General features: G+C 33.7%; 1 protein-coding gene across 1 annotated transcript in view; it reads left to right on the top strand.

Moving 5' to 3' along the window:
• LOC134531173 (embryonic polarity protein dorsal-like) overlaps positions 1 to 17,757 on the top strand; it is a 117,116-nt gene that overhangs the window by 84,896 nt on the left and 14,463 nt on the right. The window contains exon 9 of the mRNA XM_063366805.1: positions 10,395 to 10,463. Coding sequence (XP_063222875.1) covers positions 10,395 to 10,463 — 69 coding nt within the window. The remainder of the gene's footprint in view (positions 1 to 10,394; positions 10,464 to 17,757) is intronic.

Raw genomic sequence — 17,757 nt, 5'->3', positions numbered from 1 at the left:
AAAAAAGTCATCAGAAAATTTTATTTATCATCAGAGAGTCCTGAAATTCGCTCACCTGATATGTATTTGTAGGGACCCAGTTTGGCTAGCATCTGTATTACTTAAAAAACCATGCCTTGTTCAGAATATTAGATCCATTTATATTTCGCATTACGTTTGCTTATGTTTAATTTTGCTTATTACCTATATAAGTAATATACTACATAAAAAATTACCCTGTTTTACAAAAAAATGTTCTAAGAAATAACTAATAAATGGTCCTAAAAAAGTCCAGAAACGGTTTCATCAGGTGTTTGTAAACACACTGAATGTGAATTTAATCTAAATAACAAGGAAAAGTTATATACAGAAATGTAGTAATCACATTTACAAGTAAACACAAAAAAAATTGACAAACTTTAACAGGAAAACATAATTGTTATTTTCTGGAAGAGGATTTAACAAAAAGTGTATACACAGAGGGAGATATGTATTCATGCATGAGATGCGTTTGATAATGATAAATTTAAAGCGTCAGTTTTTGGAGTGTTGCCAACCGTAGGAGTTATATGCTAGCTGCAGAGATGCAGCAAGTATTTTTTCAACTACAACGCTGCAGAAGTGCTGTGCTGCAGCAGATCGGCCGAATAATCCTAAGTGCTAAGCACTCTGTCCCGAAGCTACTTGCGACCTTGGTCACACCTAACTTTGCTCCACGTGACGTGATTGGCTGTTAGACGAGCCTTTGTAGTCCTCTTTTCCCTTAGTTACAAATATGGCCCAGTTGTCACACTTCAAATTGGCCTGGCTAGGCTAATACCATTGCAATAAAATTTTATACTGAAAATTCCGAAGTTATTTTTTTAGTGTTGGTTTTTGTAGAGTAGTTTCTAAAGAAAAGAATTTTGTTGCATGTCCTTTGAAATTTATTCTTGTTGCCAACATGTGAACAAATACAATCTTTTATACATTTCAAAACACCTTGTAGCACACGTGATAACAATTAGTTTATTTTATATTTATGATAATTGCCATCTCACTGATTTTCTGAAGATGACAAACAATTAAACATCTCATAAAATTTCCCAAATATGTACATTTGTTGTGGGTATGTGCCAGGGCACAAGGCCTCTGGAGCGTTTGCTGCACAAAAATTTGCGGTCGCCATAAGTCAATACCGACGCTCGTGGTCAATAAATTTCTAAGTTACTATTCTGAAAAAGATTTTTTTTGGCAGCCGACCTGGACCAGTAAACTTAAAACGTCCCTCCCCTTAATTCTTCATTATGTGTTTCGGAGAGTCGCCACCAGACACGACTGGTCAGGACAGCATCTAACAACATACTAGTAGTTGGACAACGCAGCTATCTTCCTTGTCCAAGTAGAACAGAGTGAGGCAGCTTCATGGGCCAATCACAACAAGCATTACCTAATAAGGAAATAAATACATCAAAACCCTCATCTTCAAGGCCAGTTCCCTTAGGTTAGCAAATACAACATTTATCCCCTGAAGTTCTGGAGCATCATATCACACCAGCATGGGGCGTCCTGATTGACTGTTGAAAATAGCGTGCTGGATATATGCAACCTGACACCATTTCTTAGCTACGCAGTCACGTGCCTATGAGCAGGATTTTCCCATTACTGATAACTAGAAAATAACTACCTGTCTCGGGAGGTGCCTGATTGTCGCACTCCCTGTCTTTCTTTCCTTCTTTTCTTTTTTTCTCTCTGATACTAACAGGGAACTTACCATGTTAATATAGTATCCATTCAAAATACTTAAAATCAAACCACTTTTAAACATTGTCTAAATTCAGGCACTAAATTTTAAACATGTAACAGGTTACCTAAATGGTTTTGTAGAAATAGTATGCTCAGAAATCCCCCAAAAACTAATCTGACAACTTTGCAAATTAAATATACACTATTAAACTAAGGCACTGCGACTTTGAATTATTGAACTAGCTGCTCTACCGTAATTGTAGAAAATATTATTCATAAACAATAATTACTTAATGTAGGAGAGGGCAGGTATCTGCAGTGTTACACACTTGCCCTGTCTTCGTTCCTCCCACATCGGGGCTGATAGATCCCCAGTCCTACTGCGCGACATTTGTCCCGACTGATTGGATAATGCACTGTATCTTGGTACTGGTAGTATAAAGTTCTGAATAGAATACTGGTGGCAGCCTATGTTTTGCTTTCAACCAGGAAAGGTTGTGTCCTTAGTTGCTACCATTGGCTGTCATTCCTGTCAACATCTTGCACATAGCCTTTCTCCACACCTGGCTCAACTTTCATCCAGTTAGGCCAAATGTAACTTCGTATTTTGGTGCCCTCATTACCGGAAGAGTAATTGGCAGGAATTAAAAGTGTTCCAATTAGCTACAGCAGTGATGCAAGTTTCACTCTTTCCGAGGACTGGATATCAGTTTGGAAACTTATCCGAAGGCCAGCACATGTTAGTGAATATTAAATTTCTTACCACAAATATATTATTGTGTATTATTTATTCTATATTACAATGTGTGGCATGTGATTAAGAAACAAAAGAAATTATTCTCTAAATTAAAATTATTTACAAAAAAAAATAATTTTAAAAAGAATTTACATGAAAAAAAAATCAGAATTAAAAAAATAATTTTGTAATATTTCGGTGAGAACATAATGGTTTTATAACTGTGTCTACCGACAGATTATCCTACACATGCAAAAAGATGTAGAATACATAACAGTTTATCTGATTTTGCTGAATAATTGTTGAGATGGCTGTATGAAATGTTGTAGCGGGCCGCGAGTTGCCCCCTGAGCTGGAACAACTTTATAACAGGGGAGTAAAGCCCCTAGGTGTACAACCTTAACTTCACAGGGATGTTATGGTCAAAACTTACTTTGCAAAGCAAATGCTGTAGGAAAGCATAACCCCCCCCCACACCTTTTTTTTTTACTGTTTTAATTTTTGTTCATGTTATGATTATGGCTATAACTTATAATAATTTCATCATGAGAATAATCACATGGCTATAACTTATTATAATTTCTAATCATGAGAAGAATCACATGGTGTGTTGCAAATACTTGAACAAAGCAAACGGTATGCAGATCATGCTGGAAAGGTAAATAACTTTTTCAAATATTTGTATTGTGTTTTTTGTGTGAACTTTATTTTATAAGCAAGTTTATGTTCGTGAAAATCTGACTTTTTTGTAGTTTAGTTTAATGTTTGCTTTTGATTGATATTTTTTCCCCTGAATTTCAGCTCTGGCTTGTTTTTAAATGTAGTTTATAATTTACATATTACTTATTAGTTTGTTCACTAATAACAGCTATAACTTGCCTGGTGTGTGATTTCACTGCTTCTTGCACGTTGGTAGCAAGCAGCTGAACTATACATGTCAGATTTCTACCATTTTGTGTGTGTGTGTGTGTGTGTTTGATAGTTTACTCATGTTAGCATATCAGCTTAATGAGTGTTAAATAATGATTTTAATTACTTTCCATAATAAAGACATGCATAATAAATGTATGCGTGGTCCAGTTCCTAAGAAACTGAGTTTTAGCTGTGCAGATCATTTATTTAAGAGATACAAAACTACATTCCCATTTGTGATTGAAGTGTTTAGGTAGTTCTGGCACACATTAAAAATAAAATTGATAGTTTTCCAGTGGTGATACTCTATTAGTATGATTATCATTATCATGAATATAATTAAGTATATGTAAATTTTAATGATTCATATCAGACCATAACCGTTTTACAATTTGGTGTTATCTTATGTTTCGGTTCATCTTATGTTTGAGGTTTTTGGTCATTTTCACGACATTGTCTTATATTTGAGGTCATCTTAAACTCAGTTTGTTGTGACCTTTGAAACACAAGAATAAATGGTTTGAAATTTAATCACACTAATCTAATTCTTAGTTAAAGAACTGGTGGTATACTGAGCAAGGTAGTAGAATGGTTTAACATCTGACTCACTTGGAAGGACTCGTGCTTTGCATTCCAGACCATTCATCCTGATTTTGGTTTCTCATGGTTTTCTTAAATCATTCCCGGCAATTGCTGGGATCATTTCTGGATGTAAGCAATGTCTTATTTCGCCAATTTCTCTGCATTTTGTCAGGCGCGACGTCTCTATCAACACCTCTTTCAACAAGAACTAAACTCAAGAAACAATATTGTTATCGAATTGATGTATCCCTCATCAGTTACATAGTATGAGGTTATGTTAGATAAGGTATTTCGGTTCTGTAGAACCTAAACAGAAATAACATCTATCTTTACAAAAAAAAAGGCCTTTTTAAAAAGGCATGGTTTTAAAAAAATTTCAATTTAACAATTTTTTGTAAAGGCTAGTGAACATACACTTAGTTTTGCCACTTGTGAAAGTATTGGCTGTCATCTGGAGATGTCATTGTCAGGTATATTGCAGCCAACATTAAAGCAGATGGTACAGTTCATCTGTGATAGGGAAATTTTAAATATATGTCTTGCATTGGAACAGTTTTACAATTTATGAATTTCACTGTTCTATGATCATTAAATACATTTTTGGTTTTTTGGCTGCTATAACAGTAATCTATTTATTGCACTTTGTGCAATTTAAGATTTAGATTAGTGACAAATTAAAATCTCTTTATTTCTATTTCTAGTTGTAACTTTTAGTTTGTCTGAAGAGAGAGAACTCAATTTCCCTGGTTAAATTCATATACTTACCATTTCTTTTTCAAAGACTCCTTTTAAGTTCGGAAATCCAAGCACATTTAAAATTAAGATAGCAAATAAATAATTATCCCAATTGAATTGGTTCGTGCAGTTATTTCTTTTAAGTAAAAAATGCTGCAGCAACTCTTCATCCTTTGTGTTGTTAAGCTGCTCCCCGTTGCAGAACTTCACAAGTAGTTGTATGAAACTGTACGCACTCTGAGGATAGTGCACTGTTCATTGTAGTTTACTGGCTTGATTATAGTTTTTTCACCTTTGTGTTAGTTACTCCCTGATAAGTGCATGCATCTGGTTCCCTATGCACTTCTAATGATTCTGCTCTGAATAATGTTTTTTTTTAAACTAACTGTACATCATGATGAATGAAATGAACATCTAGTAAAGACTGCCATTTTCATGTGTGTTACATTACAGTGATGTATTTATCAAAATGTCATTAGATAAACTGGAGGAGACTTTTTGACTGGCTGATCTTACCAATTAGTCGCATCACCATGTGATCTCTCCAGTATATTTATGCTTTTTTTTTTCCTTGGTCACTTAAGATTTTTTTTTTCAATTTTAATATTTTTCAATTTTATGAAAGTGATTTTTTTTTACTGTTGAGTCCTATGATTTAAGTATTGTATGTGTATATTACCTTTCCTACTAGTCAGTTCTCTGTTCACCAAATAATTTTTCGCTACTTCACTGAACCTGTTAGCAAGAATCATGACTTAAGTTTTTGAGTTTAGTGCAAAAATTGAAATTTTTTTTTTTTTTGTGTTTTGAAGAAATAACCAGACAAAAATTTTTTACATGCAGCTATGAATTTAAATTTTCGACTAAATGTTATTGTTTTCTATTCGTACAATCCCATGAGTGTTTGCAGTAATGTTTACTTATGAAAATAATCATTAATTCCACTATACTTGAAAAATATATTTTCAGTCAGACCTCAATATTTGCTTGAAAAGTGTAAATAATATTGTTAAGCAGCGTCAGCTTTTCAGCTTTTCTCCAAATACATCATGTTCCCATTCATGACAGCAGTATAAATTGTTCTGAAAGGTCTCTCAAACAGTACAGATCAGTGTCTCAAACAGTAAAAGTCAAAATATATGCCATTATCCACATTACCTGAAAATTTTTGTATGCAGGAAAAGCATTTTCTTGTCTACATTGTTAATCATTTCTCCTATAAATTTAACAGAAAAACAAGAAGTCTTTGCTGTAACTAATAAGTCTATGTTCTTCAAAAACCTTGCGTTATTTAATCTTGTTTCTAATATACTTTGTCAGGGAAGTTTTTGTCAACCAATTTTCACGTAAATTGAGTTTTATCAAACAACATATTAAAATGACAAGATAATTTTTTTTTAAAATGCCATAGGTATATTTTTAGGAGTTTCAGATTAAGTAATATGGCCTTATATCAAGTTGTAGTGTTTAATTTACCAAATAATGTTAGCTTAAGTTTTTTAATGACAAATTAATGAATTATTACAAAATGATTAATATAATACCATATTAAAAAAATAATTGCTATAAAGAATAAAAAATAAACATTTAATTTTTAAATTTTTTTTGATGTGCCTTGTTTACAAGTTATTGCAGAATTTGCAATTCAGGGCCCAAATTAAAAATATGATTAATTTGGACTGAATACAAAAAAAAATTAAATTTTGAACCCAGAAATGTTTATTAATTAATTTAGATCAAAATAGGTTAACTAGAAAAGTTAAAGTACTATTTTTTTAATAATTTTTTTAATTGTTAAAAAATATTAATGCCATCTATAGTTTGGTTATCTATTTTATTATTTCTCTTACTCGGCGGTGACTCATAAAACAGTGTTCTCACAATTTGTAACATATTTAGGGCCGATATTATGACCTCCGGCTAAATCCTCAGGTTAGCTAGCCTCCAGGTAAGGCTAGCCTCCGGTTAACGAACGAGGGGTGTATTATGACCCATTCTTAGCCTGCGGTTGGCTAACCGGAACCTGACGAAGCGTGTGGTGTAATAATGGGTGTGTTGGTAATGAAATAAAACAGAATTTGGTAACTTTTGTTGCAAGACAGTTATTTTTTCTGGTAGAATGTTAGTCAGCTGTTTGTTTGTATTGTGATTATGAATGTTTACAGCTGCAGTAAAGAAATATGCCGCGAACTTTATCTTGCAACAGATATAATTAAATTAACCAAAAACTACTTTGACGTCAAACCTGCTTTGTATTAAACCATAAAATTACAATTTACGATTCAAAACCGTGTGTTTTCAACTTTACTCTTGTATTGAAACTCATGATTTTGTTAGGTTATATATTAAGCCAAAACTAACGAAGTAATTCTATACCAACAAATAAATAGGGATGACATTTTTGCTAGAGAACACTTATTTATTTCATAAATTTATTTCATAATCAAATAATATAGACCCCGTTTCGGGAAAATACTTGTCGATTTTCATTTCACTGGTGTAGGTTTCATTTTTGTACTAACAGTTTCGTATCACGTATCCAAATTAATCCGATCCTGATGGAATTAGTTTGTGGTATAGGATGCTTGCTGTTTTAATTTAGTAGGTCGAGAGATCCTAGATATATTCACTGGGGAAATAATTATGATTGTAAAATGTATACGAAAGAAATATATTTTTACAAGACCTGACATAATTTGTTTGCATCGTGATATGTTAGGTATTTTGTGTTGTGTACAGGATTTTTCAACATTCTAAATTAAAACAGCAAGTATAATGTAAAACAAGACCAACATATAAAGGGTCATGCCGATAGGATCAAGGGATAAACTTGGATACGGTAAACAGAATAATTCCAGTGCTGTTTTCGTTTTGCACTTGTGTGGCAGGTAGATAATAAGTACCTAATGGTTTGTAAGATAGGGAAGGGATAATTGGGTAACATTTATTTTCACATTCAATTGTATTCATTGAATTATAACCACGTCTGAAGTCGTATGAAGTGCATTTCATTCCCGGCATATGTCCACTGTATTACGAATAAAAATTCACAGATACAACTTCCACGAAAACACGCATTTTATAGGTACCTACCCGTAATAATAACCCTCGTTTTGCAATTTTAAAATTCACTTATTTACACATATTCTTAAGCAGGAACATTTAAGTTTATATACATAGCATACGTTAATGTACTTCGTGATCAATTAAAGTCAAATAATAATACACGACTCGACGAGAATAGAAAAGCGTGACTACACTTTCATGCCATGTAATTTTTAATAAAACTTTGACGAATGCGAAGCATTTTACATTTAGTAATAAATTATTCCATCGCATCCTGCAAATATTCAATAGAATTCCTCAAATAGTCATCATCACTAACAACAACTAACCTCGCCTGATACATCGCCATTTTATTTTCTGTTGCTTAGCCTCCGGTTAAGCAGCTAGCGGCCGGTTCATCCACCCGCTAGGTTAGCCGGAACTTTAACTGGAAGGTAGACGTTAACAGGAAGTCATAAAACCGAAATAAGAGCTAGCCTGCGGTTAAATTTTAGCCGGAACTTTAGCCGGAGGTTATAAAACCGGCCCTTAGTATTTTGCAAAAGTCCTTGAGAGCTTGTCCATATTTTAATTTTCTAACGGTGTGGTCTCAATTTAGTCCTGTATTTGCCGTATGAATGTTTGTGGCACTTATTTCTTACTGCCCCACCCAAAAGCATTTTTGTGTCTGCTCATATTCTTCATGCTCCATTGATGTCAAAATGTTAAAATCTTCATATTAGAAAAAAAATATCTAATTTAAAATCTAAAACTGTGTTTGTGTCTACTATATTCTTGTGGTAATTTTCCGAGCAATTTCTTGACAGTATGACCATCCTCGGTACCTGAGATTCAGTACCATGTGCCATGCTGGTTGTTTGGTTTTATTGTTATTCACGATAGCTCTCTCGCATTTTGTTTTGTCTCAAACTATCTAAATAGATATTTACTAAATTTTATCTAATATCAGTAAAAGTTCACGTATTCTTCATAATAATGATTACGTGCATATTCTGTTACAGTTCGAAAATAAGGTTTAGTAAATATCTAAATTTTCTCTAAATGGATATCTTTAGTTGGTCAGTTTTGTTTTCCTCATTTGGCAACCATTTTAGAATGTGCTTTGATGCTAAAATTTGACAGTATCTTCAAATAACTCATTAATGAAATAAAAAATGAAAAAAACTTGTGGCACAATATGTGGTTGTCTGTTGTTTTCTTTTGGTTGATAGTTTCTCTGTTAATCTGTTAGGCAAGTCGGATGTATTGAAAAAAAATATAACCAGACAAGATTCTAACATACTCAAGGAAAAGGGTAATATTCATTTGATTCTGTATTAATTGCGACTTAGATACTTTATGTAGTATTTCATGATATTTCTGACTTCCCAATGCAACTATCAGAAAGGTGAATGTGAACTCACTTGAAAGTTTTATTGTTCCTGATACTGCTCACTGTCCCAAGCATGTGTTTGCCTGTGCGAAGTGGTTTGCTTTAAGGTTTGTGCTCAGTGGTTCAGTGGTAAGCACAGCATGTTCCCAGCAATTTTTTTTTAGAAAGTTTGAAGTTATGTTTTTAATGGCTTTGCATGAAGCTGCAGAACAGTGAAGATAGTTGTTGTGGTTGTAGATGTAATGAAGGTAGTTTTTTGATTCTGTGAAGGTTTGACCAGGGTGTCCATATGTTGAAAAGTCAGGGAAACTCTGGAAGTTTAAATTGGTCAGGGAATTTACTTGAATTTCTGAAAAAGTCATGGAAATTTTCCAATGGTAGTAATTTGAAAGGAGTATGTCATGCTCCAGTCTGCCATCACGCAGACTGTGAAAACATTTTTTCTAGATAGTGTTTTAGTGCATTCATAAACACCATAAAATGACTTATGCAAAGGTTTTTTTTTTTTAACTATGCCAACTATTGTGATACTGGAGGATAGATTTTTTTCCTTCAGAAAATTGCAAAATAGGTGAATTATTGTGAGAGAAAAAAATGTCAGAGAAGTTTTATTATATATTTGTGTGGACATCCTGTTGACATAGGCCTGTGCGAAGCTTTGCCCAAAAGAATCAATCTAAGCTCTTTTTAGTATTATCAATTTGACTTTGCCATATTCATTTTCTATTAGTTTTATTTGAAGCTTCGGTAGTGATGCAAAGTTTTGCGTCTTTTGTGAGACTTTGCATTTGTTTCAAAGATTTAAAACATTGGAAGCCTAAAATTCGCTCATAAAAATATTGTTTTATTTTGGTTGTATATGTGTTGCTTGAACAAAGTTGCTTCAAAAAAATCAAAAGGTGGCACTCTGTTTCCTTTCATGAATTTTCAATATTAATATTAGGCATGGTTATTTTATCATTTTTATTGAATTATTTATTCATAGGGCCCAATTAGTTAATCGCTTTATCAGTTCAAACATTACATATGTTAAAACCATTATTTATTTTTTTACTTCAATCCTGTATTTTATGAAATAAATGTAACAGCTTCATCAAGAACAATGCAATATGATTAGACTTTGAGAATATTTGAAACATTCCATTTGATATTTGCTTCAAATCAAAGAACTAGTACTCTCACGGGCCTATTGACGTGTGCACTAGATGTGGTGTGTGACTGCTCCAATGTCTCGGTCGCACTGTCGTGTTGGCGATGCTGTGCCAATGCAGTGTCCCACTGTTGCAGGACAGCTGTTTGCAGGCGGAGGCCTCAGTCCGTCAACCAACATGATGCAGGTGAAGAAGGAGCCCATTGGTTAGTGTGCGGCAGGTCTACAACACAGTTGCTTTTCTCTGTACCTGGTTACACATATTTCTGAACAAAATCAAGTAGAATTTGAATTTGTGGCATGCCATACAAAACACAATAAGGTTAGATGCTATATATTATTTCAGTTTTTAACATATTGTGTATGAAAGATATTCCTTTTTATTGCCTTATTTCAATTAAAGTGTAGTTTTCATGGTGGAGGTCATTGGTTATAAAAATTAAAATGTTTGTTTTTTTTGGCATGAGGTAAATTAATCGTAGTGAAGATTGCATGGTAGCTTGTGCAGAAACAAATGAATGGTTTCATCATTTATGTGCTTGTTTTATAAACAACCAGTTAAAACTTCATGACTATGAAATGCAGTCAATATTTAGTGTGCATATACAAGCTGTTTTGTTTATTATTTTTGTTTATTTGACAGTGGTCTAATGCACAACTTAAATCCAGTGTTTTTGAATACAATCATCCATAGCCTGTACAGAGCCGTTCCATTTCAATTCAGGCAGGAGCGTGTCAGGTCACCATCTCGGATTTCCTTTAAAAAATTACAGCAGTTACAACCATTGGAGACAAAAAGTGTACTAAACGGATTTCACCCCAAACAATTTTTAACCCATGTTATAGGCTTTTTAAGTTGGTTCAAAATAAAAAACAAGTTGGAAAAAAGTTGGACAAAAGTGCGTTTTTCAAATGAGCAGCATTTCAAAACTATTTAACGGATCCCATCGATTATTTTTATTTTGTAGCTATTATATTGAACTACGGAGTGGCATAGTTCCAATGAGCCCCATGACAATATCTTTAAAGAGAGAAAACTCAAAAATTTGACATTTTAAAAAAAAATGTTTTTACATGGAATAATCAATTTTGTTAAAACGTAATTCTGGCAATATGTAGACCTATTTCAGCAGTTTTACAGGAAAAAAAAAATTGTTTTTAATTCTATGATGCATGGAATTATTAACATTTAACATTAAATTTTGCATAATTTGACAAGAGTGCCATTTTTGATTGACAATTACTCTAAAACCCCATTTCTAAAAATCTGAAAAAATGTCAGTTTTTAGTCCTAACCTTTTTTAATAGCATGCAATTTGTTGGATAGTGTGTTTTTGCTTGTAACCATTTCTAGGATTTTTTGAAAATGAAAATTTATTACATTTTCTAGACTGCAGGCTCAATTGGTCTCTAAATATGATATATAATTCGTAACTGGTTCTGAAATTGGAAAAACCTTGGGAAATATGAAGGGAGTCCCTATCTGAATATTCCCAGGTGCTGTAAAGGGAATCCCTGGTAGTTTCAAGGGAATTCCCTGGTGACCACAAGGGGACTCACCTACAGGACTACAAGGGAATTCCCAAACTTTTGCTGTTACTGTTGTGTTATGTGTGTTGATGGGTGATGTTCAGTTAGTGAACTAAATCATGTCTGACTTTCATAGTACCGAGATAATTAAATGTGTGGACTACCTTAAAAGTCACAACAAAGTCTGTACAAAAGTAAATGCGCTAGGATGTGTAAGGTGAATGATTTAGCTAATATTCAAAGGTTTGTGGGTGTATCTGTCTCAGTAAACAGAAATGATATTTTGTGTAGTAACTGTGTTACTTTTTATAAAAAGAAATTTCTGGAACTTGCTGAAGAACCTGCAGAAGGAATACCCACATCAGAGAATTTTATTCCGGAGGATGAACTTGTAAGTGTTTTAAATAGCGTTCTTATCAAAACATTAGATGTAGGAGTATCACCATTGAAATCCCCTTCAGAGGTGAGATTGGATAGAAGAGAAGTTTATGTGGGGAAAAAGGAGATAAAATTAGTCTATGAGTTAAAAACTGTAGCTATGAACAAATTACAAAACATATATCACGTGCATGTTTCAAGTGAGTCTGAAGGTGAAATGCCTGTGTTTCAATTGTAGTCTATGGTTTTATAATATTGACTCAGCTCTTCGTACTTACAACTGCAATGTAAAGTGCAGCTACTAACATTGGTACCACAAACATTTAGTAAAACTGAATTGAAGGATAATTACCTTCAGTATCGAAGTACTTCATTGATAAATGTCGCACAGTTATAAAAAATAAGAGAATTTATGCTTAACCTGACCCCTATAGTGGACATTCTTAACCTACACAGGTAAAAGCTTAAGCATTATCATATTACCTAAAAGAAATTAAACGCTGTCAAGGGAAAGTCCAAACAAAAAGGATGTTATTTGCATTAAAGATAGTAATGTTGAGAAAGTAAAAAAGGTTAAAAGATTCATGACAATGTCAATCAAAGAGGCGTACAAAGCATTCAAAAAATATAACCCTTCTATAAAAATGGGTCTTTCAAAAGTTTTATGCCTTACGGCCAAGGTGGGTGAAAATTCAGCCATAACAGACTGTGTATTCTTGTATTTACTGCAGTAACTTGCAACTAATCAGTGTAGCTCTTCGAAATATAACAAATAACAAAATTGAGGATGAAGATCTTCTACTGAAGTGTTTGTGTGATGAAACAAGGAATGAAGATTATTGGCTTGAAGAGTGTGGTGTCTGTCCTGGCACAGAAACATTAACTTTTGAAAATTTTGGCTTGGATGAAGGGGAAGAAGTTACATTTGCAGTTTGTGAACATGGTGACATAAAAATAACTGTATCAGTAAATAATTTTCTGGAACATGTAAGGCATTGGGTTAAGTAAGCTATTTCTCATAGTTACATTAGGAAAATACAAAGGGAAGGAATAGCTGAGGCAAGAAGTTCTGTCCAACAAAGTAATGCTCTTGTTTTACATTTTGATTTAGCTGAGAACTGGTCGGTTATATTGCCTGATGAAATCCAAACTTACCACTGGCAAACTGATCAGCTTTCACTGTTTACCTGTGTTGCATACTTTGGTGTGGAAATAAAAAGTTTTGTTGTAGTATCTGATGATACAGCTCATGACTCTGCTCACGTTTTCTGTGCTTTAGAGATTGTAAAACTGTAAATTTAAAAATTTTGCTAGTTAGAACTTTTGAGTTTAATAGTTTACATTACAGATGGGGTGGCTGGACATTTCAAAAATAGGTTTCAACTGTATGAACTATTTTAAAATACTAAAACTGTTAAAAAAAAAAAAAAAAAAAAAAAAGATTATTTCTGCTACAGGGCATGGCAAAAGTGCATGTGATGCAATAGGTGGTTGGTGTAAACACTTTGCAACTAAGTTCAATCTTCGGGCAGTGTGTATTAATGCCATTTGAGATTCTGATTCATTTGTTGCTGAAGTAGGTAATCTTGTACCAAAGATAATTCTATTGGCTCTTGAAAGTAAAACAATTCAAACGTATAGGTATAACGGTTCGTTACATACAAAAATAAACAGATGTTCAATGCCGATTGTAATTTTTGTTGTTTTATTTTTCAAATAGAATATTGCACAGACGAATCCAAACACTTTCAATAATTTGCTCACTCATTTCAGTAGTACATTCGCCTGTCGAGAATGCTTGCTGCTCGGGCGATGAAAATTAATAAAAAATATAACTTCGCTTAAATCCTTCAGTATCCGAAATCTGTAATTATACAAAAATAAGTATGGCCTCAAATACGGCCGCACCTGGTGAAAAACCGCGAGCCACCGAAACGCGGCCTCGCCTGGCAGCGATCGCCCGACGACTACTGATGAACTCATGACACGTCTCCTCCACGCAGGGAGGAGAAGCCACATGACCTCACCAACCAATCACACACACGCTTCATTCACTCTACAAATCACAAGCCAATCACAGAACAAATTACAATACATGAAAAAACCCTGTACACACATAACTCGGGGCTTCCCTTGATCTGTCTCTTTTCAATTTCACATCAAATAGGGGTTTCCCATTCTCGTTCTCTCTCCCACACCGTGAGACAGCAGTTATCACTCAGTTCCCACGCAGTGGCGGAATTCCCGTCTTTATCTGGGTTGGCGGGGAAGCACTGTTTCTTTCTCACTCACACTTACAGACCTCTTACTCACACTTACAGACCTCTTATGCCTCTCTCTCCCTACACATCACCCCAGCCCAGACACAGTCCCGTGATCTATAATTATATTGCAACACGTTAATTAAAATTAAGAACAGCAATCAGAATACAAATTACTTGACAAAATTCAACTTATTGAGAAAAACCTGAAAAAGTAGGCCTAAACAGGCAAAAATGTGAATAATTACATAAAAAATACTGATGATTGAAAATGTCTGTTAGAATACAAGGTACATTCTTAAAGCATACAGCAAGTGAAATATCAACCCTTAAATACATAAAAACGGTAAAATATCATTAGAAAGACTTTTTAAGAAATATTTACATGCATAAAAAAGTTAAAAAGAAAAATATTGAGCTAGGAGGGCAGGGATCTTGCAACGTTACATAGGTCATGTAAGGAAAAAGAATGGGCTACTGTAAAACCAATTTTTGCAATACAATCAAAACATTATTGCTGATTAAAAATGAGACATAGGTACATGGGAAGCATAATTAAAGATAAAATTGAAATTGTTGTACAATCTAACCAGATTAAAATACATTATTCAATAAATGATTTCCAAGTAGGCCTGTTCGTTGCTTGTGTTTACGATCAGAATTGGTGGATAGAACAGATCACTGGTATATATAAAGAGTTCAATGATGTCACTGGATCTTCTATGCATCCCCATGGTCCAGCTAAAGGGTTTCAGTGACCACAAGAATCTGGAAAGAAGGATGAATGGCTCTTGCCACTACAAAACATTTTGTTAGCAGTAAGCAATCCTACTCCACTTGGACAATCAGCAAGACTCCACACTTTCGAAAAAGCTGAGTAGATGAAGATTCATAGATCTACCCGTACTGTCTTTAATCAGCCAAAAAATATTTTAGGAAGTTTGTCAATATACGTTACTTATAGCTCAGGAAGGTAAGTAATCTACATTTAATTAATTAAATACAGGTATGTTAGTTTCAATTTTACTTTGAACTTGAGGTTTTCATGCGAGTTAAAGTGCAGCATATGTATTATATGTGTGTGTATATGTGATATTATGTTAACGTCATAATGTATACATGGACTCTCCTTTTATAACTCCCAAGGTTTACCCAATTTACGAATTACATCTCATATTAAGAGACAAACAAAACATATTTGTTAATTGAGCGTGCAGACCTTAGAAAATGTAATAAAATTACATTTTCAAAAAATTCTAGAAATGTTTACAAGCAAAAACACACTATCAACAAAGTGCATGCTATTAATAAACTGACAAATTTTCAGATTTTTATGAAATGGAGTTTTTGAGTAATTGTCAATCAAAAATGGCACTTTTGTTAAATCATGCAAAATTTAACGTTAAATGTTAATTCCATGCATCATAGAATTAAAAACAATTTTTTTTCTGTAAAACTGCTGTAATAGGTCTACATATTGCCAGAATTACGTTTTATAAAAATTGATTATTCCATGTATTTTTTTTAATAAAAAAAAGTAAAATTTTTGAGGTTTCTCCCTTATAGGGTCATGGGGCTCTTTGGAACTATTCCACTCTGTAGTTAAATTTAAGAGCTACAAAAAAAAATCAAGGGATTCCGTTAAATAGTTTTCAAATGCCGCTCATTTGAAAAATGTTCTTTTTTACCACCTTTTTTGATTTTGAACCAATTTCTAAAGGCTATAACATGAGTAAAAAATTTTTTGGGGTGAAATCATTTTAGCACACTTCTTGTCTCCACTGGTTGTAACTGCTGTAATTTTTTAAAGAAAATCTGTGATGGTGACCTCACACATTTTCTTGCTAACTGCCTGTATTGAGGTGGAGACCTCTGACAACCTAATTCAGAATGACTGAGTTGAGATCCAAGCTAGGCTCATCCAAAGTTCAAGTGTTTATGAAGTGTTCTTTGAAGTACCATTTTACTATTAGTGTTTTATTGTATGATCATTTGCAAGGTTTAGAAATGTCAGGTAAAGAATGTTGCCTTTGTGGCTCATTAGGGCTGTAAAAATTTGAATGTTTTGTAGTATTATTTGATATTGCCATTTGGGTTATAAACTCTTAGTTTGTGTTTTATTTTGAAATTCTTTTTAATGGATTTATAATTTTTTTTTAGCTACAATGTGTTATTCTGTATTAATTTTTTAATAACATGTTAATTTTGTGGTTATAAATTTTTGCATATTGTTCCTAGTTATTTTGTAATTTATATATTGTAAATAGCACATAGGATTGAAATGAAAAAAAAAATATTTTATGTAATTTTTTAATTTAATATATCAACTTTAAACCATAATAAATTTGAATTTTAGGTTTTGATTACTTTTTTTTTTTTTTTTTTTTGGTTGATAGAGATAATACAAACAGCCCAATGCTAGAGTATTCAAAATAGCATATCACTGCAGATGCCTTAAGTTAGCCACTTTTTTTTGGAAGGTTTAAGTAATGTTCTGGGAGAGCCCAATAATTACTCTACATTGGCAAACAACACACTCAAACTACTTACAAACAAAAATTACACAACCAGCAAAAATGAGTGCAAAAAAGCAAGTCATTCAGATGAACATTATGAGTTAATTCAATTAAAACTCATTTGGATGGTTTTCTGATGGTATTTTTGGTTAAGGCAATTTTACAAAGCTTATGGACACTTAGTGTAATGGGATTTACTGCTCACTAGTGAGATGTTTTGACCATGGCAGATGTTTATTCCAGAGTTCTCAGTTTAGTCCAACATCAAGCATGCTTACAGAGAGCATGGCTACTCTTCTGTACTTCTGGATCATTTGTTCAGGGTGGAGTTGTACTCATCCATTGCCTACAGGCAAGTGTCAGGTTGCACCATTAAGTATAACTTGCTTCCAAAGGCTGGAACTGGTGAAGAAATTTGAGGGCTTATTCTCACCTACCAAACAGTGGTTCGGTGTCACTGCCTGACCAGAATACACGGGGGCATACACTTGTTGGTAACATTCAGGAGAATGTTTCACCAAGTCATTGGCGTCTAGTACCAACTGAGGTAAATCCCGCTGATTGTGCATCCAGAGGATTATCACCTGTAGCCCTGATTGGCTAGGACCAACTTGGCTCAAAGAGGACCCTCTGATGTGGCCAGGTACAGCTCCTCGCTGGGACTTGTTGCCAGGGTGTGCTGCTTGCACAGGTAAAGTCAAAACAGGGATGTTCAGGCGTGATCCCCTGGTGTTCATCATTTTTTGCACTTTTGCAAGAAGTATAAAATTTCACGGCCAAGATTGCCATCAATTGCTACTGACGATACAAGAACT

The sequence above is a fragment of the Bacillus rossius genome, chromosome 3 (assembly GCF_032445375.1).
Source record: "Bacillus rossius redtenbacheri isolate Brsri chromosome 3, Brsri_v3, whole genome shotgun sequence".
In the NCBI taxonomy this organism is placed as follows: domain Eukaryota; kingdom Metazoa; phylum Arthropoda; class Insecta; order Phasmatodea; family Bacillidae; genus Bacillus; species Bacillus rossius.
This window is presented reverse-complemented; position numbering and strand designations above follow the sequence as displayed.